This window comes from Microcaecilia unicolor, chromosome 3, assembly GCF_901765095.1.
Source record: "Microcaecilia unicolor chromosome 3, aMicUni1.1, whole genome shotgun sequence".
In the NCBI taxonomy this organism is placed as follows: Eukaryota; Metazoa; Chordata; class Amphibia; order Gymnophiona; family Siphonopidae; genus Microcaecilia; species Microcaecilia unicolor.
In genome coordinates this window covers 3,633,408-3,656,173 of record NC_044033.1, presented here as the reverse complement: position 1 = coordinate 3,656,173, position 22,766 = coordinate 3,633,408, and the positions used below count along the sequence as shown (strand labels likewise).

Sequence of the window (22,766 nt, the reverse complement as noted above, 5' to 3'; positions counted from 1 at the left end):
TGTATTTTTGTCCTCGGGCCGCCTTATTAGTTAACGGAACTTGTTCAGCCACGTTCCCAATAGAGAGAGGAACACGACAGGGGTGTCCACTCTCGCCGTTGTTGTTTTTGCTTTATCTGGAACCCTTGTTGCGCACTATCCAAAAAGACCCTGAAATTGCGGGAGTTGAGATGCCCATGCTTGCGGTAAAAGCCTTGGCATTTGCAGACGATATTCTGTTGACCCTGACACGCCCTCGTCAGTCCTTGCCGTACCTCCTGGATACCATAGGAGAATTCGGTTATTTCTCGGGGTTTACCCTCAATTTGCAGAAGTCGGTAGCATTCCCAGTGCAGAGCTCGATTAGGGAGACTTGGGAGGGAAAGTTCCCTCTTACGTGGGCTGAGGGGCCCTTAAAATATTTGGGAGTGCTAATCCCTGCTGACTTATCTGACTTGTATGAGGTGAATATTGATCCGTTAAGACAACGTACACGGCACACTTTGCAGAGTTGGCACTCGCTTCCGCTATCCCTCTTGGGCAAAATAGCCCTTTATAACATGATATTGGTGCCTAAGTGGACCTATGTGTTACAAATGGTACCTCTGTGTCTGATGCAAAAAGATGATCATTGGGTGACAAGGTTAGTAGCACGATTCATATGGCAGGGTAGGAAATCCCGTATACGGGCGTCCCAGCTCTTTTTGCCGCGTTCTAGGGGGGGCTGGGGCTGCTGAGTGTCCGGCTCCTTTCAATAGCCAGCAACATGCGTCACCTTACAGATTGGTTCCGAGGGTCGTCCCATTTTTCGTGTACCAAAGCAGAGACGGGATTGTTTGCCCCAGCTCATTTTAGCGCCTGGCTACATGCAGCACCAGGGAAGTTGTGTACACCCCGGGTTTATGCTCCGGTTCTTATGCCAGTGAGGAAAACATGGAGGTGGGTTTGTCGGTTTTACGGCTTGTCTGCAGAATCCTCTCCATTACTACCCATACAGGGCAATAGAGACTTTATGCCTGGTTCCATCTCGGCGGACTTTGCTAACTGGGGTACGAAAAACTTGCAGTACTTATACCAGCTATACAAGGAGGATGGCACACTAAAGTCTCAGGTTGAATTGAGGGCAGAATTTGGGGTTAGGGGAGCCAACTTCTTTTCCATGTTCCAATTGCGTCATTATTTAAGGTCCCTGCCGGCCCCCACTATGACAGCACAGGTGTGTGACCAATTAATCACTATCTTGGGGTTGGACGCACAATTACGCGTCCCGCTTAAATATTACCATGCCTCCCTACGGGAACAACTGGGCGAGGTGGAGTATGACAAACTAACTAGTGTTTGGAACAAAGAGCTGGCGACTAGCCTCCAGACGGAAACGGTGAAGGTCTGTCTCTTGGGCATCCAACGACAGGTGGAAAGTGTGACGTTGCAAGAAACACACTATAAATTTTTGATGCGGATGTATATTTCCCCACACAGAGGATATAGGGCGTCTATGGGGATGGAGGATAGGTGTAGGAAGTGCACCCACTCCCCGGCTGACCTGGGACACATGTTCTGGACCTGCTCACAGATTCTTGACTTCTGGTGTCGGGTTTGCCAGCATGTGTCTGGGCTCTGGGGGGTCGTTTGGAGACCAACTCCATCTCAGTTATTTGAGGTATTTAGGGTGTCCCCGTTTCTGCCCCGGGGCCTAAAATGCTTTTTGAAAAAAACAATCTTGGTTGGAAAGAAGTCGATTCTTCAACAGTGGATAACTACAGATCCGCCTACATTGCAACATTGGCGATCCAACATGATTCACCTCTGCGCATTGGAGCGCAGGGGAGTGGATGACCTGTCGTCGCCACGAGGAGTTCGACTTTGCCAAGTATGGTCTCCATTCTGGGATTCATTGACTGCAGTAGCGCGTAGTAGAATTTTGAACTCTTGTGTGAAACGGTGGTAGGGGGGGGTTGAGGTTTGGAGGGTGGGTGGGGGGAGGGGGACTATGATAGGAGTTCAATCAAGGTATAAACTAGGGTGTTATCACGTTATATAAATGCTTTATTTAGGTAATGGAGGTGGGCCTTTAACTACGGTGGTTAAATTGTGGAGCGAGATGTGGCTCATGGACATGACAGTCTCAAGAAGAGTCCCAGGCTTCAACAGATGGAGCTGGTTGAACCTAGTTTTATATTCAACAGCATGAGGGGGTTGGGGAGGGGTAAAGGAAGGGAGGGGGAAAAACCAAAATGTATGTATGGTGTGTTGTATTATAGTAATGTGACTTTACATTGATCAGGGGAGTGCTATTGCAGTACCAGTATTATGTCTGTTGACTTTTTGCACCAATAAAAATATCTAAACATAAAATACATTTGAAATTTCAAATTATTATCACGTGTATTTAACCATTCGTGAAACTCTCTCAGCTGTACTTCGCTACCTTCCCATAACATCAGTATGTCATCTATGAATCTCCTCCATGTTAAAATGTATTTTTTCCAGGGACTAGTCTGTATATATTTCCTTTCAAAATTACCCATAAATAAATTTGCCAATGATGGGGCTACCGTCGCCCCCATGGCTGTTCCTTTCACCTGTTGGTAATAACATCCTTCAAATTTGAAAAAATTTTCTTTTAAAGCTATAGTAATTATTTGCATGATGACTTCTGTGGGTATTCTTCTATATGATTTCCTCTCAATCAATGCTTCTTGAATTACTGTCAAAGCTTCATCTTGCGGGATACTTGTGTAGAGATAAAGTCTTGTTAAAAAATTGTTTACTGTTACTCGGGCTGTTCACTCCTCATTTTGATTATTGTACATCAAGTTTGCGTAGCCACGGGCCTGCACAGGCCCATCCACTTTGGACTTGTACCCACCCAGCAGCAGCACAGCATTGATTTGACTGGTAGGGATCCCAAATCCCCGCCAGCTGAAGACTCCCGACATCTCTTCCTCGAGCAGATAAGGGATCACTTAGCTCTACTCCCCCAGCACCCTCCCCCTCCTCCCAGGAGCTTAAAATCCTTTAGGTCTTTGCCAGCAGTAAGCAGTAACATATTCCCCTTCTCACGCTGGCCTGAGTCTTCCCTCTGATGCAAATTCCTGTTCACGGGACCAGGAAGTTGCGTCAGAGGGAAGGCTCAGAGCTTGCACGAGCAAGGGGTGTAGGTTGCTGCTTGCTGCCAGCAAAAACCTAAAGGATTTAAAAGTACCAGTGGGTTGTGGGAATAGAGTTGTGACCCCTCCCCCCTAATTGCCTGGAGAGGGAGAGATGCCTGTTGAGGGCAGGGTTATCATGCTCACCCACTTTGGGCTAAGGCCCGCCCAAAATAGGGTGTCTGGCTACGACCTTGATATATCTGGATTTCAGAGTAAATTTGAAAGACCCTATCCATTGTTATGGGAATCGCTCTGGTTGTCTGTGGAGGCATTTTTAAGATCCATTATGTAGTTTTTAAATCGTATGGGATGTCTGCTGTTTCTCTTTCTGAAATACTTGTGCTTTTGAATAGTTTCTCAAGATCATACTTATGTTCTCCGAGGACAAGCAGGCTGCTTGTTCTCACTGATGGGTGACGTCCACGGCAGCCCCTCCAATCGGAAACTTCTCTAGCAAAGTCCTTTGCTAGTCCTCGCGCGCACCGCGCATGCGCGGCCGTCTTCCCGCCCGAAACCGGCTCGAGCCGGCCAGTCTTCTTTTGTCCGCACTCGGTACGGTCGTGTTTTCGCCGTGTCGAGCCCCGGAAAGTCGACCTCGCGCGTCCAAATTTAATTTTTGACGTGTTTTTTCTTAGAAAAAGTCTTTAAAAGTGTCGGGAAGTGCTCCGGAAACCCCCCCCCCCCCCGGGTTTCGTGTCTTCCCCTTCCCGTACTTCCAGCTTTTGCCCCGATAAGTTTTCTTTCGTCGTCGGGGTAGGCCTCTTTTCGGCCTCGGTCGAGATTTTCTCCCTTAAAAATTTTTGGTGCTCTTTTTCCGTCATTTCGGATTTTGACTTCGCCGGCGTGATTTTTCCGCCCATGACATCGAAGCCTTCCAGCGGCTTCAAGAAGTGCACCCAGTGCGCCCGGATAATCTCGCTCACTGATAGACACTCGTCGTGTCTTCAGTGTCTGGGGGCCGAGCACCGCCCTCAGAACTGTAGTCTGTGTTCCCTGCTTCAAAGGCGGACTCAGGTAGCGAGATTAGCCCAGTGGAACGTGTTGTTCTCGGGCTCTTCGTCGGCATCGGCACCGGGATCTTCGAGTGCATCGACGTCGTCAGCGTCCAGACCATCTTCCTCGGCCGCCACTGCATCGAGTGCATTGAGGCATCGGGCTTCTGCATCGGCGCCAAGGTATCGGGCGACTGCATCGACGTCGGTGGTACCGGGACCTCGTCTGCTGATGTCGTCGGACGGTGGTGCATCGTCAGGAGTGCAGGTGAGGGCTGTCCATTCCCCTGCTGGTGGCGGTGAGCCTTCGGGTGGGTCTCCTCCTACCCTGAGGGCTCCTGCGGTACAGCCCCCCCGAGACCGACCTCCTTCGGCCTCGGCCCCGAGGAAGCGACGGCTGGATTCTACGTCCTCCTCGTCGGTGCCGGGGAGCTCCGGTGACATGCTTCGGAAGAAGTCGAAGAAGCATCGACACCGGTCGCCTCCCCGCGTCGGCACCGAGAGCTCTGGGTCGCCGAGGGAGTCGGCACCCAGCAGGCATCGGCACCGAGAGGACCGCTCACCCTCTGTTCAGGAGGTGTCGATGCGCTCCACTCTGGACAGCCCGGAGCAGCCTCCTCGCCCGGAACAGGTTCTGACGTCGACGCCTGCATCAACCTCTTTGCCTTTCTCTGCAGCCGCTCTGAACGAGAGCCTCCGGGCCGTTCTCCCAGAGATTCTGGGAGAGCTGTTGCGCCCTACCCCTCCGGTACCGGCGGTGCTTGCGCCTCCGGTACCGTCGAGCGTGGCGCCGGCTGGCCCATCGCCCGGGGTGAGGTCCCCGACGTCGGTACCGCGTGCGGTGCCGACTGCGGCCACCTCCCAGGAAGGCTCCCCGACTACGTCGGCGGAGGGAGCTTTGCCGATGCGGGCGAGGGAGTCTACCTCTCGACGCCCCCATCGTGGTCGTGGCTCCACCGAGTCGAGCCGGGCGAGGTTGCAGACACAGGTTCGTGAACTTGTGTCTGACACCGAGGGTGAGGCCTCGTGGGAGGAAGAGGAAGACCCCAGATATTTCTCTGACGAGGAGTCTGAGGGTCTTCCTTCTGATCCCACTCCCTCTCCTGAAAGACAGCTTTCTCCTCCTGAGAGTCTGTCTTTCGCTTCCTTTGTCCGGGAGATGTCTACGGCCATCCCCTTCCCGGTGGTTGTGGAGGACGAGCCCAGGGCTGAAATGTTTGAGCTCCTGGACTATCCTTCTCCACCTAAGGAAGCGTCCACTGTTCCCTTGCACCATGTCCTAAAAAAGACATTGCTTGCGAACTGGACTAAGCCACTAAGTAATCCCCACATTCCCAAGAAGATCGAGTCCCAGTACCGGATCCATGGGGACCCAGAGCTGATGCGCACCCAGTTGCCTCATGACTCTGGAGTTGTGGATTTGGCCCTAAAGAAGGCTAAGAGTTCTAGGGAGCATGCTTCGGCGCCCCCGGGCAAAGACTCTAGAACCTTAGACTCCTTTGGGAGGAAGGCCTACCATTCTTCTATGCTCGTGGCCAAAATCCAGTCTTACCAGCTCTACACGAGCATACATATGCGGAACAATGTGCGGCAGTTGGCGGGCTTGGTTGATGCTCTTCCCCCTGAGCAAGCCAAGCCTTTTCAGGAGGTGGTCAGGCAGCTGAAGGCGTGCAGAAAATTCCTGGCCAGAGGGGTGTATGACACCTTTGATGTTGCGTCCAGGGCCGCTGCTCAAGGTGTGGTGATGCGCAGGCTCTCATGGCTGCGTGCCTCCGACCTGGAGAATAGACTCCAGCAGCGGATTGCGGACTCGCCTTGCCGTGCGGACAATATTTTTGGAGAGAAGGTCGAGCAGGTGGTAGAGCATCTCCACCAGCGGGATACCGCAGTCGACAAGTTCTCCCGCCGGCAGCCTTCAGCCTCTACCTCTACAGGTAGAAGATTTTTTGGGGGAAGGAGGACTGTTCCCTACTCTTCTGGCAAGCGTAGGTACAATCCCCCTTCTCGACAGCCTGCGGCCCAGGCTAAGCCCCAGCGCGCTCGCTCTCGTCAGCAGCGTGCGCCTCAGCAAGGCCCCGCGGCTCCCCAGCAAAAGCAAGGGGCGAGCTTTTGACTGGCTCCAGCAGAGCATAGCCGACATCCAAGTATCAGTGCCGGGCGACCTGCCGGTCGGGGGGAGGTTGAAAGCTTTTCACCAAAGGTGGCCTCTCATAACCTCCGATCAGTGGGTTCTGCAAATAGTCCGGCAAGGATACACCCTCAATTTGGCTTCAAAACCTCCAAATTGTCCACCGGGAGCTCAGTCTTACAGCTTCCAACACAAGCAGGTACTTGCAGAGGAACTCTCCGCCCTTCTCATCGCCAATGCGGTCGAGCCCGTGCCATCCGGGCAAGAAGGGCTGGGATTCTATTCCAGGTACTTCCTTGTGGAAAAGAAAACAGGGGGGATGCGTCCCATCCTAGACCTGAGGGCCCTGAACAAATATCTGGTCAAAGAAAAGTTCAGGATGCTTTCCCTGGGCACCCTACTTCCCATGATTCAGGAAAACGATTGGCTATGCTCTCTGGACTTGAAGGATGCCTACACACACATCCCGATACTGCCAGCTCACAGACAGTATCTGCGATTTCAGCTGGGCACACGTCACTTCCAGTACTGTGTGCTACCCTTTGGGCTCGCCTCTGCGCCCAGGGTGTTCACAAAGTGCCTGGCTGTAGTAGCAGCGGCACTTCGCAGGCTGGGGGTACACGTGTTCCCATATCTCGACGATGGGCTGGTGAAGAACACGTCCGAGGCAGGAGCCCTGCAGTCCATGCAGATGACTATTCGCCTCCTGGAGCTACTGGGGTTTGTGATAAATTACCCAAAGTCCCATCTTCTCCCATCACAGAGACTCGAATTCATAGGAGCTCTGCTGGATTCTCGGACGGCTCGCGCCTATCTCCCAGAGGCGAGAGCCAACAACTTGTTGTCCCTCGTCTCGCGGGTGCGAGCGTCCCAGCAGATCACAGCTCGGCAGATGTTGAGATTGCTGGGCCACATGGCCTCCACAGTTCATGTGACTCCCATGGCCCGCCTTCACATGAGATCTGCTCCATGGACCCTAGCTTCCCAGTGGTTTCAAGCTGCTGGGGATCTAGAAGACGTAATCCACCTGTCCACGAGTTTTCTCGAATCCCTGTATTGGTGGACGATTTGGTCCAATCTGACTCTGGGACGTCCCTTCCAAATTCCTCAGCCACAAAAAGTGCTGACTACGGATGCGTCTCTCCTGGGATGGGGAGCTCATGTCGATGGGCTTCACACCCAAGGAAGCTGGTCCCTCCAGGAACGCGGTCTACAGATCAATCTCCTGGAGTTGCGAGCGATCTGGAACGCTCTGAAGGCTTTCAGAGATCGGCTGTCCCACCAAATTATCCAAATTCAGACAGACAACCAGGTTGCCATGTACTATGTCAACAAGCAGGGGGGCACCGGATCTTGCCCCCTGTGTCAGGAAGCCGTCAGCATGTGGCTCTGGGCTCGCCGTCTCGGCATGGTGCTCCAAGCCACATATCTGGCAGGCGTAAACAACAGTCTGGCCGACAGACTGAGCAGGATTATGCAACCTCACGAGTGGTCGCTCAACTCCCGAGTGGTGCGCCAGATCTTCCAAGCGTGGGGCACCCCCTTGGTGGATCTCTTCGCATCTCGAGCGAACCACAAAGTCCCTCAGTTCTGTTCCAGGCTTCAGGCCCACGGCAGACTGGCATCGGATGCCTTCCTCCTGGACTGGGGGGAGGGCCTGCTGTATGCTTATCCTCCCATTCCTCTGGTAGGGAAGACTTTGTTGAAACTCAAGCAAGACCGAGGCACCATGATTCTGATTGCTCCTTTTTGGCCGCGTCAGATCTGGTTCCCTCTTCTTCTGGAGTTATCCTCAGTAGAACCGTGGAGATTGGAGTGTTTTCCGACCCTCATCACGCAGGACGAAGGGGCTCTTCTGCATCCCAGCCTCCGTTCCCTGGCTCTCACGGCCTGGATGTTGAGAGCGTAGACTTTGCCTCTTTGGGTCTGTCAGAGGGTGTCTCCCGCATCTTGCTTGCTTCCAGGAAAGATTCCACTAAGAGGAGTTACTTCTTTCTGTGGAGGAGGTTTGCCGTCTGGTGTGACAGCAAGGCCGTAGCTCCTCGCTCTTGTCCTACACAGACCCTGCTTGAATACCTTCTGCATTTGTCGGAGTCTGGTCTCAAGACCAACTCTGTAAGAGTTCACCTTAGCGCAATCAGTGCATACCATTACCATGTGGAAGGTAAGCCGATCTCGGGACAGCCTTTAGTTGTTCGCTTCATGAGAGGTTTGCTTTTGTCAAAGCCCCCTGTCAAGCCTCCTACAGTGTCATGGGATCTCAATGTCGTTCTCACCCAGCTGATGAAACCTCCTTTTGAGCCACTGAACTCCTGCCATCTGAAGTATTTGACCTGGAAGGTCATTTTCTTGGTGGCAGTTACTTCAGCTCGTAGAGTCAGTGAGCTTCAGGCCCTGGTAGCCCAGGCCCCTTACACCAAATTTCATCATAACAGAGTAGTCCTCCGCACTCACCCTAAGTTCTTGCCAAAGGTCGTGTCGGAGTTCCATCTGAACCAGTCAATTGTCTTGCCAACATTCTTTCCCCGTCCTCATTCCTGCCCTGCTGAACGTCAGCTGCACACATTGGACTGCAAGAGAGCATTGGCCTTCTACCTGGAGCGGACACAGCCCCACAGACAGTCCGCCCAATTGTTTGTTTCTTTTGATCCCAATAGGAGGGGAGTGGCTGTAGGGAAACGCACCATATCCAATTGGCTAGCAGATTGCATTTCCTTCACTTATGCCCAGGCGGGGCTGGCTCTTGAGGGTCATGTCACGGCTCATAATGTTAGAGCCATGGCTGCGTCGGTAGCCCACTTGAAGTCAGCCTCCATTGAAGAAATTTACAAAGCTGCGACGTGGTCATCTGTCCACACATTCACATCTCATTACTGCCTGCAGCAGGATACCCGACGCGACAGTCGGTTCGGGCAGTCAGTTCTTCAGAACCTGTTTGGGCTTTAGGATCCAACTCCACCCCCCGAGGGCCCTGTTTGTTCTGTTCCAGGCTGCACTCTCAGTTAGTTGGTAAATTTTTTAGGTCAATCTCAGTTATGTCCTCGCCGTTGCGAGGCCCAATTGACCATGGTTGTTGTTTTGAGTGAGCCTGGGGGCTAGGGATACCCCATCAGTGAGAACAAGCAGCCTGCTTGTCCTCAGAGAAAGCGAATGCTACATACCTGTAGAAGGTATTCTCCGAGGACAGCAGGCTGATTGTTCTCACAAACCCGCCCGCCTCCCCTTTGGAGTTGTGTCTTCCCTTGAATTGTATTGTCTTGCTACATACTGGACTGGCCGGCTCGAGCCGGTTTCGGGCGGGAAGATGGCCGCGCTTGCGCGGTGCGCGCGAGGACTAGCAAAGGACTTTGCTAGAGAAGTTTCCGATTGGAGGGGCTGCCGTGGACATCACCCATCAGTGAGAACAATCAGCCTGCTGTCCTCGGAGAATACCTTCTACAGGTATGTAGCATTCGCTTACTCAGATGATATGTTATCTTTTTATGAGGAAAGTTTTTTACAAGTCAATTTATGAAAGTTCAAATCAGTACCAAGCTGGCTTCTATTGCTTTGAAAGCATACCTGGCTTCCTTATTGTATAGTCCTTGATTAAGTTGTTTATGATTTTTGATTTGTAATTTAATTTAATTTTGATGCACTTTTTAAAAGAAGTGTTAACTTCTTGTCTTGTGTTCTGTCTTGAATCTTTATTTGAAATAAGGCGGAATATAAGAATTGGATTGGATTTTGGAGTTAGTGTACTGGTGGCAGGCATGTCTGGATCCCTCCCTTGATAGGTACTTCTTTTTTGCTTCCTACAAGTCTGGATTAGTCTTTGGGTGGGGGGCATGAGGAGGAAGAAATTAGATCTTGCATTCTAATTTTTTTTAGTCCTTCTAAACCAGTCCAGAAACTGCCTGTGGTTAGATGTCAGACTGAAGAATATGGATCTCTTTGTGGTAGTGAAAGGTGGTGTTCTTAATACCCTTCAGGTTATTAGACTGTAAAGTGATTTGATTAAATGTTATGTTGATGGTAATTTCTTGCCCCTTGTCCTGAGGGTCTTAGTTGCTTTCGCGCTTTACTAAAAAAAATATTAGCTGGCTGTGGCCTGCACAGGACCTTTGGTATGGAGAAGGCTTTCAGTTAGTAGTTCTCAAGTCTCCATCTGCTGGCAGGAGAGTGTATAACCATGTATCTGGACTGGTCTCGAGGGACTCAATGAAAGGAAAGTAGAAGGTAATATCTAATTTCTTCTTTTAAGTGGCTTAATACATATTTCGTAGTTGGTGATTTTTTTAAGGGTGTGTCTTGAAAATATTATTGCTTTTAGGAAGCATGCTAACAACTGAGAAAACCCAGTTGCTACATTTTGATTTTTTTTGCTTTATTTTAAGGTTGTTGATGGAATGCCACTTTCAAATGGGAAAGCACTGAAATACAGGATAAATGGTAAGTTTTTTTTAATCTTCCTCAGAATTGGGTAACTTGAAATGTCACAAGAGAAAGGACCCTGATAAATGTATTGAAATCTATGTAAACACATTTGTAACCCACCAATCCTACTTCTTGGTGAATAACAATGCAACATACATAACTGTACAAATAGAAATGTTGCAAAATCATATATGTAAAATCACTATAATAAAAACACCAGTGTTTTCCTAAAATCAAATGTATCGTGCTGCGTATGTCTTGTAGTGCTATAGAAATGATAAGTAGTGGTAATAGTAGTAGATTTCTAAGATCCATAGGTAACATTCTACAATTTAGGTCCCTATAAAGTAAAAATGCCTGATTATCTGTTATTATATATTTTAAACAGTTACGACTTGTTGTATTACAATCTTAAGCAAAAAAGATTTTTTAGTGGGATAGAAGACCTCTACTACTACTATAAATCACTTCTGTAGCGCTACCAGTCGTACGCAGCGCTTTACAATTGAACATGAAGAAGACAGTCCCTGCTCAAAAGAGCTTACAATCTAAATCAGGACAAACAGACAGGACCAAAAAGGATAAGGGAAGGACAGACAGAGGGACACAAGGATAAGATAAAAGTTACAAGTCAGGAGTCGAAAGCAGCATCAAACAGGTAGGCCTTTAGCCCGAATTTGAAGGCAGCCAGGAAGCCTATTCCAGGCATAAGACCTCAGTTTATTAATGAAATTATTTATTTATTTGTTACATTTGTACCAACAAACAGAAAAGCAGAGAAGGTTAAGAAATTTATTGGAACATTTGTATCCCACATTTTCTCACCTATTTGTAGGCTCAATGTGGCTTACATAGTACCGGAGAGGCGTTTGCCGACTCCGGTGTGAACAAATACAATGTGATTTTGTGGTGAGATAAAGTTCATGTGGCAGAAGCCACATTAGGGATTGTAGAGCGGAAGAGTTGTGTTATGTTCATTACGTGCTTTAATTTTCTTGTGTAGCCGAGATCAGGCATTTAAGTTGGATCGGTGGGGTATGCCTTTTTAAACAGGGTGGTTTTTAGTATTTTCCGGAAGTGTAGGTGGTCGTACATTGTTTTCAAAGCGTTTGGTAGCACGTTCTACAATTGTGTGCTTATGTAGGAAAATCTGGATGCGTAGGTAGATTTGTATTTAAGTCTTTACAGCTTGGGTAGTGTAGATTTACATATGTTTGTGTTAATTCAGATGCGTTTGTGGTTGGTAAGTCAGTTAGGTCTGTCATGTATCCAGAGGTTCTCTGAGGACAAGCAGGCTGCTTGTTCTCACGATTGGGTTGTCATCTGCGACAGCCCAGGAGACCGGCAAATCTCTAAAGCAAAACTAAAACTTTCTAGAATGCACCAGCATGCGGGCAGAGCGAACCGTGCATGCACGAAAGGCTTCCCGCCCGTGGCACGAGCATGACATCGTCAGTTCTTTTTCATCCGCGTCTGGAGTGACACGGTGTTCTGCTGTGATCATTTTGGCCCAGGAGACTTTTTGTACCGTTACCGCTTCCCTTTTCTTATTTTTCTGCTTCGTTTTTTCTGTTTTCACAGAATTAAAAAAAAAAAAAAAAAAGTTTATTTTTCCCTTTATTTCTTTAGTTTTTTCCACTAAAGTTCAAGTTTCCTTTTTCGTCGTGGCCGGCTTTTAGGCTGCTCGGCTGGGTTTTATTTTCCTTTTTTGTGCCTTTTTAATTGGCACAATCGCGTCTTTTAATTTCGCAGTCACCATTTTTTTGTCCATGTCATCGAGGACACCCAGAGGCTTCAAGCGTTGTACTCGGTGCAACCGGACCATCTCGGGTACATATAGTAGATGACGGCAGAAAAAGACCTGCACGGTATATCTAGTCTGCCCAACAAGATAAATTCATATGTGCTACTTTTTGTGTATACCTTACCTTGATTTCTATCTGTCATTTTCAGGGCACAGACCGTATAAGTCTGCCCAGCACTATCCCTGCCTCCCAACCACCAGCTCTGGCACAGACCATGTAAGTCTGTCCAGCACTATCCCCGCCTCCCACCACCCAATCTCGGCTAAGCTTCTGAGGATCCATTCCCTCGGAACAAGATTCCTTTATGTTTATCCCATGCATGTTTGAATTCCGTTACCGTTTTCCTCTCCACCACCTCCTGCAGCAGAGTGTTCCAAGCATCTACCACTCTCTCCGTGAAAAAATACTTCCTGACATTTTTCTTGAGTCTGCCCCCTTCAATCTCATATCATGCCCTCTAGTTCTACCGCCTTCCCATCTCCGGAAAAGGTTCGTTTGCGGATTAATACCTTTCAGATATTTGAACGTCTGTATCATATCGCCCTTGTTTCGCCTTTCCTCCAGGGTATACATGTTCAGATCCGCAAATCTCTCCTCATACGTAACACAAATCCCATACCATTCTCGTAGCTTTCCTTTGCACCGCTTCAATTCTTTTTACATCCTTAGCGAGCTACGGCCTCCAGAATTGAATACAATACTCCAGGTGGGGCCTCACCAACGACTTATACAGGGGCATTAAAACCTCTTTTCTTCTGCTGGTCACTCCCCTCTCTATACAGCCTAGCAACCTTCTACTTACGGCCACCGCCTTGCCACACTGTTTTGTCGCCTTCAGATCCTCAGATACTATCACCCCAAGATCCCTCTCCCCGTCGGTACCTATCAGACTCTCACCACCTAACACATACGTGTCCCATGGATTTCTACTCCCTAAGTGCATCACTTTGCATGGTATCTCCAGTGCCTTGGGCCCGATCATTTGCCAGCTGCTTGTAAGCTGTGTTCTTTAATGAAAAACGGTCTCGGGAGGTTCAACGTGAAAAACCTTTTTGTGGATCGGTCCGGTCCTTTGATGTCGGCAGCATCGACATTGACTTCGAGAGCGCAGATAATGGCTGCCGAACGACCATATCGCGCTGGGAGCAGCAAGGCATCGACTGGGTCTCCACCTGTGTTGAGGCCTACTGCTATGCAGGCCCCCCGGGATCGACCTTTGTTGGACCCGGCCCCGAGGAGGCGTGAGGATTCCACGTCCTCTTCGGTACCGAGGAGTCTCGATGATGGGCGTCGAGCGAAGGCTAAGAAGCACCGTCATCGATCTCCTTCCATGCACGGTACTGAGAGCTCTGGGGAGCCGAGGGATTCAGCACCCGAGAAGCGTCTGCGCCGAGTGGACCGCTCACCCTCTATACAGGAGGTGCCGATGCGTCGGGCTTCTGGCAGCCTGGTACCGGCTCTCGAGCCACCTCAGATTCTGCCACCGACTCCTGCGCCGGCCCCTCAGCCTTTTCCAATGGAAGCTCTAGGCGAGCGCATCAAGGCCCTTCTTCCAGAGCTTCTGGAGGGATTGCTGCACCAGTCTACTTCGGTGCCAGGGGTGCTTGCGCCTTCTGCACAGACTGTTGAAGCAGCATCTGGTCCTTCGCCTGTGGTGAGGACCCCGTCCTCGGCGTCGGCTGCCACGTGGGTTGACTTTCCTTCGGCGGAGGAAGCTTCGCCACAGTCCAGGCAGGGGTTGACTTCTCGACATCCCCCTCGAGGTCATCGTTCCTCGACATTGAGACAGGCTCCGGTTCGAGCTGCTCTTAGAGAGCTTTTGTCTGATACCGATGATGAGCACTCATGGGAGGAAGAGGAAGATTCCAGATACTTTTCTGAAGAAGAGTCATATGGGGTCCCCTCTGATCCTACTCCGTCAATTGAAAGAAGGATGTCTCCGCCTGAGAGTCTTTCTTTTTCCTCCTTTGTTTGGGAAATGTCTAAGGATATTCCCTTACCTATGGAGGTTGTGGATGAGTCCAGGGCCGAGATGCTTGAGGTCTTGGATTATCCTTCTCCACCTAAAGAGGTTGCAACGGCTCCCTTGCATAACACACTCAGGGAAGTTCTTATGCAAAACTGGTCGTTCCCTCTCTCTAATCCAGTGGTCCCCAAAAAAGCTGAGTCCCAGTACAGAGTCCATGGAGAGCCGGTAATGGTGAAGTCTCAGCTACCTCACGATTCCATGGTGGTGGATTCTGCTCTCAGAAGAGCCAAGAGTACTAGGGACTGTGCCTTGGCGCCCCCAGGCAGAGAGTCTAGGATCTTGGATTCTTTTAGGAGAAAGACGTATCAGGCCGCTATGCTCGCAGCCAAGATTCAAACATGTCAGCTCTACACAAGCATCCACTTGCGGAACTCGGTGAGGCAACTGTCCAGTTTGGTTGAAGCGCTTCCTCCAGAGCTTGCCGAACCTTTTCACCAGGCAGCAGAAGGCGTGTCGAATATTCTTGGCCATGGGTACTTACGACACTTTTGATGTGGCATACCGAATAGCTGCTCAAGGTATAGTGATGCGCAGACTTTCTGACCTGGATCATAAGACTCAGCAGCGGATGTTCCTTGACGGGGGCAATAACCTTTTTGGGGAAAAAGTAGAGGATATGGTCGATCAGATCAAGAAGCACCATGATGCTATGGATTCTCTCTCCTGCTGGGTGTGTTCTGCTACCACCTCCTCATCTAGGAAGTTTTTTGGAGGGAAAAGGAGTGCTCCCTATTCCTTTAATAGCTATAGGTACACTCCTGCTTCTCAGCAGCCTGTCCAGGCTCAGTCCCAGTGCGCTCGTTCCTGTCAACGGCGTGTGCCTAATGCCTCTGCGGCTCCCCAGCAAAGCAGGGGACGGGCTTTTGACTGGCTGCAGTGCAGCATAGCCTCAGAAAAAGTGTCTGTGCCGGACAGCTTGCCGGTCGGAGGGAGGTTGATATTTTTTCACCAAAGGTGGCCTCTCATAACCTCTGACCGGTGGGTTATTCAAATAGTTCGGTCAGGATACACCCTCAATCTGATATCCAAACCTCCAAATTGCCCACTGAGAGCTCATTCATACAGCTCCCAGCACAGGCAGGTACTTGCAGAGGAACTCTGCGCCCTTCTAAAGGCCAATGCAGTCGAACCTGTTCCACCAGGGGAGGAAGGGCTGGGATTCTATTCCGGGTACTTCCTTGTGCAAAAGAAAACAGGGGGGATGCGTCCCATCCTAGACCTGAGGGCTCTGAACAAATTCTTAGTCCGAGAAAAGTTCAGGATGGTTTCTCTGGGCACCCTTCTTCCCATGATTCAGGAAAACGATTGACTATGCGCTCTGTACTTAAAGAATGCCTATACCCACATCTCGATACTCCCAGCTCACAGGAAGTAGCTTCGATTTCACTTGGGAACTCGGCACTTTCATCACTGTGTACTGCCCTTTGGTCTCGCGTCTGCGCCCAGGGTTTTCACTGGTCTCCAAAAATTACCTCTCCTATCTCTAAAGATCTATTAAATAAATCTTTAAGAGGTCCCTCGGTATCCTGGGATGTATCCCATCCGGCCCCATAGCTTTGCCCACCTTCAAATTCTCCAGCTGTTTATAAACTCTTCCGTAAATGGCGCAGTATCCACTCCATTTCCAGATATTCCTTCAGAAGCCAACCGTGATCCTTCACCAGGATTTTCCTCCGTGAACACGGAAGAGAAGTAGTTGTTTAGCACATTCGCTTTATCCTCCTCACTCTCCACATAGCCGTTCTCATTATCTTTCAGTCTCGCAATTCCATTCCTATCTTTTCTCCTTTCTCCAATATATCTGAAATAGGTCTTGTCACCCCATGTTTACATCTTTAGCCATTTTTTCTTCCGCTTGCACTTTCGCTAGCCGTATTTCCCTCTTCACTTCTTTAAGTTTAAGCCGATAATCCATTATCCTCTCATTGCGTTCTTTTGTATTTCTTGAACAATGCCTCTTTTGCTCTTATTTTTTCAGCTACTTCTTTGGAGAACCGTATAGGCTTCCTGTTTCTCTTGTTTTTGTTTACTTTCCTCGCGTAAAGATCAGTCGCCATATTTATAGCACCCTTCAGCTTTGACCACTGATTTTCCACATCCTACCCCTTCCTGCTCCAACAGCTCCTTCTTCAGTGTAAGGGAATACTGTCCTGAATAGGGATTGGCCCTCCTCTCACTTTCTTAATGAAGAACAAAGCCTGCTGAGCTTAACTGCTTATAAGGAACAGACTACAATGCACCAAACCAAGTTTTAGTGATACATAAGAAAATAATTTCACTGTCACAGGCAAATTTTACCCTTCGCTAACCCTGCATTGATCAGATGTTAAGAACGTAAGAGTAGCCATACTGGGTCAGACCAATGGCCAATCCATCCCAGTATCCTGTTTCCAACAGTGGCCAAGCCAAGTCACAAGTGCCTGTCAGAAGCCCAAATCGTGGCAACACTCCATACTACAAATCCCAGGGCAAAGCAGTTGCTTCCCACATCTGTCTCAATAGCAGACTATGGACTTTTTCTCCAGGAATTTGTCCAAACCTTTTTTTAAACCCAGATACGCTAACGAAACTATTCGTTGAGTGAAAAAAAGATTTCCTGCTATGTGTTTTAAAAGTATTTCCATGTTAATGTATCTGTTTTGAATATGCCTATTGCTGGAAGTTGTTTTAACAGTTGAAGTTCTGCTGTGAAATTGTATTCTGTTTTCCATTGTAGAAGACTGCCTATCTTGAATATTTTGGTGGCCAGTACTAGAGAGGGAATATAATACCATGTCTATATTTTCTGTTTGTTTTTGTTTAAACAATGTCTAGTTTAAAGTAATACTTATGATTTTAACTCTATTTTTCAATAGGATTCTATGCTTTTGTTCTGACTGCAACATCCCTAGGAGTTTCCTTGTATTTTAAAATGGGACTACATTACGTGTATGACCATTTTCTTCAGCTTGCAGTCTCTGCCACAGTTTTCTCTGTGTTACTGAGTATTTATCTCTATGTCCGCTCCTACAAAGTTCCACATGAAGAATTATCACTTGGTGGAAACTCTGGTAAGTAGGTTTCATTATATGATTGCATATTTTTCTTCTTTAGAAACTTTAACAATATCTGACTTAGGCTAGGATATATCTAAATTTGGTTTACATTTGAACTTGTTCTTACTTTTTTTCAGTTTTATGTGTAAGGTGAACAGACTGGATGGGCCCATATGGTCTTTATCTGCTGTCATTTTATATGTTTTTACGTTATAACTCTTACATTTTACTGAAATACAGAGATAGTAATGCTTTCAATGTTTCATTTACTATTTATTTTTGTTCATATTCTTGATATACTGCCTTATCAGAATTTGGTCAAAGCAGTTTACAAATATAAGATTCATAAAATCACTGGAAAAAATGTCATTACATTGATAGGAAAGAGTAACACATAACATCCATGAAGGATGAAAGGGAAAGGAAGGTCAGAGATGGAGGGGGGAGGAGGGGAGAAGAGATTGCTCACTGGTCTCCATCCAGAATTTGAGCTAACTGACCCTTAAACTAATTCAGATAAAATGTTTTTAAGTGAGACTTGAATTTTAGAAAATAAATTTCAGATCTAATGTAACTAGGTAGGTCATTCCATAGTTTTAGGGCTAGATAGAAGAATGCAGATTTCTAGTGTTTTCGTAACGGAACTTCTTTGGAGCAAGGAGAATGAGACAATGGCCATCGAGGGAGTGTATGGAATGACCACAATTGACAAATAAGAGGCAGTTCCCAAGACAAGCGATAGGCCTTAAAAGCCAAACGCAAGATTTTGAATTGGGTGTGAAAATTAACTGGTAGCCAATGCAACTATCATAACAAAGAAATAATGTGATCCTTCTTTTTAGCAAACCATAAAAAGTGAGTGGCTGCGTTCTGTAAAATTTGCAAGTATCTCTGATGTTTAGTAATGCCTGCATGGACTGAATTGCAATAATACAACCAGTATAATCCTCTCACGAATAACTCATTAAGGATAGGGCTTCAGATACTCGGCTCTAGCTGATATTACTTAGCTTGAACCGAGACGCTCAGCCGTCACTTCAAAAGATATTTCTCTTATGTAGGTGAAAACAACTGGCGAGTATCCTCATAAGCCCAATGCCTCAGTCTGTGCTGCCTATGCATTATGCTTGGCTAACTACCCCTCTATATAAGTTCTCAGTGGGTGCACACTGAGAAATATCTTTTGAAGTGACGGCTGAGCGTCTCGGTTCAAGCTAAGTAATATCGGCTAGAGCTGAGAATCTGAAGCCCTATCCTCTGAGTTATTTGAGAGGATTATACTTGTGAAATGTGAATGGGATATTCCGTCTGCAAGTATCCAGTGTATAGTTAATAATACAACCAGAAAATTAGGAATGCCTGTATAAGAGTATGCATAGCGGAATTCTTGTTCTACTGTAATTTTAGAATTCCGTAATTGGTCATTTGCAGAACCATTGTGGTACTCTGTTCATAGTTGTCTGGAATGTGACCCTCCTAATTCCATGGGTGCAGTCAACTGCAGAAATCATCCTGCTTTGAGGGAATGTTCTTAGATAATCCTGTCAGATGCTGCGATACCATTTGCACATCAAAGTTACGCTAGTTTCATCAAGCAGGTAGCTTTGCACTGTCTTTCTGCAGACACTAAACAGCTTTCTACTGGCTGTCCTAGTACTAGGGTTAAGTACACAAATCTTAGAGCTTAGACGTGCCTAACACTGCTCCCGGACATTTGTGGTAAGAGATTTTGTTCTGGATATTTTCCTTTAATTTTCTGTAGTGTGTTTATAGGCAAATAAATGTTAATCTTGTGGTTATACAGCATAAAGTAATGTTGAAATATATGATATCAGTATGTTCCTTGAGTAGAAGCTTAAAATTACAGTAAAGAAGTTCTTTTATTGTAAAGACATTGCTTTAAAAAGCTTATGTGCATTATAATGTTTGGATAAGTTATTGAACCTGTAAAGAGTTTAATTTTCCTTAGGACCAGTATAGCTGTTAGAACTCTTAGGGCCTTGTTTACTAAGGCATGTTAGCGTTTGTAACGTGCCTACAATTAGCGTGGGCGTGCGCTAACCTTGTAGGCGCCTATAGGGATATTGTAGGCACGTACATGGTTAACACACGTTAACGCTAACACAGCTTAGTAAACAGGGCCCTTAGTGTAATTGCAGCCAAAACAATCGCTTAATGGATATGGATAATTCCTGTTCTGTAAAAAAAAAAATGCATCTTTCTTTATAGGGAATTTGATATATGACTTTTTCATGGGTCGGGAACTAAACCCTTGCATTGGAACTTTTGATCTTAAATATTTTTGTGAATTGCGTCCAGGTTTAATTGGCTGGGTAAGTACATGATTGTATAGATTTTCACTTGTTTATAAATATTAATTGTGTTAATGGTTTAGTAATGATGAAAAAGAAAAACAAAAATTTAAAACAATACATTAATAGAAATTATAGAAGACCAAGACCACACCTATTGTAACTATATTTCTCCATCATCAACCAAGAAAACATTCCGGACAACACCACTGGCGGAGCCTGGTATGCAGGGGTACTCCTTCCACTCAGAGAAGTCTCTCAGCATGGGTGGGTTTTCCCACGCTACCTCAGTCTCCCTTCACCTGCAAATGTGTGCAGTACCACATAGTAATCCTCTGTCTTGCTTCAGGGGGCTTGGGGCTCTTGAGTGCAAAGCCTGCAGCACCATTGCTCCACCCCCACCCCCACCCCACTCCACTCAACAGGTAGAGAAAACTGTAAGAAGCCAAAGAGCAAATACACATTCCTCTATAAAATAAGGCAATAACCCCAATAAAGAGAAATAAGCTGTCTAGCAGCAATAATGAGGGAAAAAACACAAATGGCCTGACAGAAGGTTCCTCTGCCAAACAACACAGATTAGAAAAAAAAGCACTATATGTGAAGGGCGGGAAGAGAGAATGATCTACCCCCTTCTATCTGTCATTTAAGAAATTGAAATCTCTCTTCCATATCCTGTTGCTTTTGGAACATCTCAGCAGTGATTTTCTCTTAACTAGGTTTCAACTGTTACTCTTTAATTTTAAGTACTGAATCCTCTTGGTTTGTTTGTTGTCTTTCCTGTCATAATGGAATTCTCTATGATTTTTTTTTTTCTACTTCTGTTGTGCTTCCCCCATACTCGTGAGGGCAGAGGGCATTATTGTATATATTTAATAGGAATATTATTTGTATAGACAGCACTGTTTACTGGGGCTGCCCCTCTCCCCCCCCCCCCCCCCCCCCCCCCCCCCCCCGTCTGCATTTGCAGTGTCCTGTGATTGGCTCCTTCAGCTTGTTTCTATTGGTTGTTAGCTCTGAGCTAAGTCCAACCCTCTTTCCTTGCCCACACAGGCTGGGTGTGAGAATCTAAGTCCGTGCCTTGCATGCCATGTGCTAGCAGCTTTTCTGAGAGCTGACATTTCTTGGTTCCCGAAGGTTTTCCTAGCTGTCTCACAGAGTTCTTTCTCCTTTAGGCTCTTTCCTTAGAGCAAGTCCATTCCTAAGTCTCCTAGAGTTCTCCCTTAGGTTTCTGTAGAAGGCATTTCCCCTTTCTCCCGATTTGAGTTTACAGCTTAACCTCTCAACATGCTGAAATCTGGCCTTTCCTTCTTGCCTCTGAGGTGGCTGGATACGGACTCTGTGTTGCAATAGGCACAGTTCTTACAGGCCAGCTGAATTGTAGATTGGATTCTCTTTGTGTATTGGGAGAATTGCAATAAAGAAGATTTGCCTAAGAATTGAGTCTAGTGGTAAAATTTTCTACTCTGGGAGGAGGAGGAGGTTTAACTGACTGTGAAGTCATACTGGTCAATAACACTGGACAGTAGCACTGGGCACTGACCTGGACAGTAACATCTGTATCTTTTAGCTTTTTGTATGCTGCTCTGACCTATTTGTTCAGAAAGGGTGGTATATCACATTTTAATAAATATAAACAAATGAAAAACTGGAAGTGGGCTACAGCTCAGTTCTGCATTGTTGATGTTGCTGGTATTTTCTTTCCCTTTGCTGGATGTATTGTAACATAGTAACATAGTAGATGACGGCAGAAAAAGACCTGCACAGTCCATCCAATCTGCCCAACAAGATAAACTCATATGTGCTACTTTTTGTGTATACCCTACCTTGATTTGTACCTACTACTACTACTTAACATTTCTAGAGCGCTGCTAGGGTTACGCAGCGCTGTACCTGTCCTTTTCAAGGCACAGACCGTATAAGTCTGCCCAGCACTATCCCCGCCTCCCAACCACCAGCCCCGCCTCCCACCACCGGCTCTGGCACCCAATCTCGGCTAAGCTCCTGAGGATCCATTCCTTCTGAACAGGATTCCTTTATGTTTATCCCACGCATGTTTGAATTCCGTTACCGTTTTCATTTCCACCACCTCCCGCGGGAGGGCATTCCAAGCATCCACTACTCTCTCTGTGAAAAAATACTTCCTGACATTTTTCTTGAGTCTGCCCCCTTTCAATCTCATTTCATGTCCTCTCGTTCTACCGCCTTCGCATCTCCGGAAAAGGTTCGTTTGCGTTTATGTTTATGCTTATGTTTGTGTTTATGCTCTTTTACTTTTTGGTTGATGTGTTGCTGTACTGTTCTCACTTTCTCAATAAACAGTTTCAAAAAGAAAAGAAAAAAGCACACTATATCTCTCCTTGCCCAGCAGTGCCCAGTGCTCCCTGCCTCCCCCAAGTAGACCCTATAAATACAGCCCTGATTCAGTTGCTCAAACAGTTTGTGGGTGAGCCTGTCATTTTGCAGACAGCAGAGCGTGATCAGTTCCTCAGAGGTAACCACCTGTTGAACCTATTCAGGTTCAAGACTCTCCACAGAGTTCTGTTTGCTCTTCTTAGTCTCACTGGTCACCACTACATTCTCCCCTGTCATCAGAAAGGGACTATTCATCTCAACACCATGCATGTTAACAACAGTGGGACCAGATCCCATTGGAAGGTACAATCTAGTCCAAATCGTCCTCAGTCTAAAGAAAAAATTCAGCAACCATCTTTTGAGGAATTTGCATATTCAAAGTTTTTACAAAAGATTTCCAAACTTCTTTCTTGGACTACCCCAAACGTCAGCAAACAAAAAAGATTTTGTCTTTTCTGCCATCTTCTTCTGCATCCAAAGCTATGATAGTCCCACTTATGCATGAGCTTCTCCAGAAGCTCCACTTATCCATATGGAAGACTCCATTCTCCATGCCACTGGTT

At 47.2% G+C, this 22,766-nt stretch overlaps 1 protein-coding gene across 4 annotated transcripts in view; it reads left to right on the top strand.

Moving 5' to 3' along the window:
• The window catches only part of LBR (lamin B receptor), a 130,713-nt gene that overhangs the window by 59,414 nt on the left and 48,533 nt on the right, over positions 1-22,766 (top strand). For all 4 annotated transcript variants that reach the window (XM_030195710.1, XM_030195711.1, XM_030195709.1 and 1 more), the window contains exons 7-9: positions 10,628-10,682; positions 17,357-17,551; positions 19,766-19,869. In XM_030195710.1, coding sequence (XP_030051570.1) covers positions 10,628-10,682; positions 17,357-17,551; positions 19,766-19,869 — 354 coding nt within the window. The remainder of the gene's footprint in view (positions 1-10,627; positions 10,683-17,356; positions 17,552-19,765; positions 19,870-22,766) is intronic.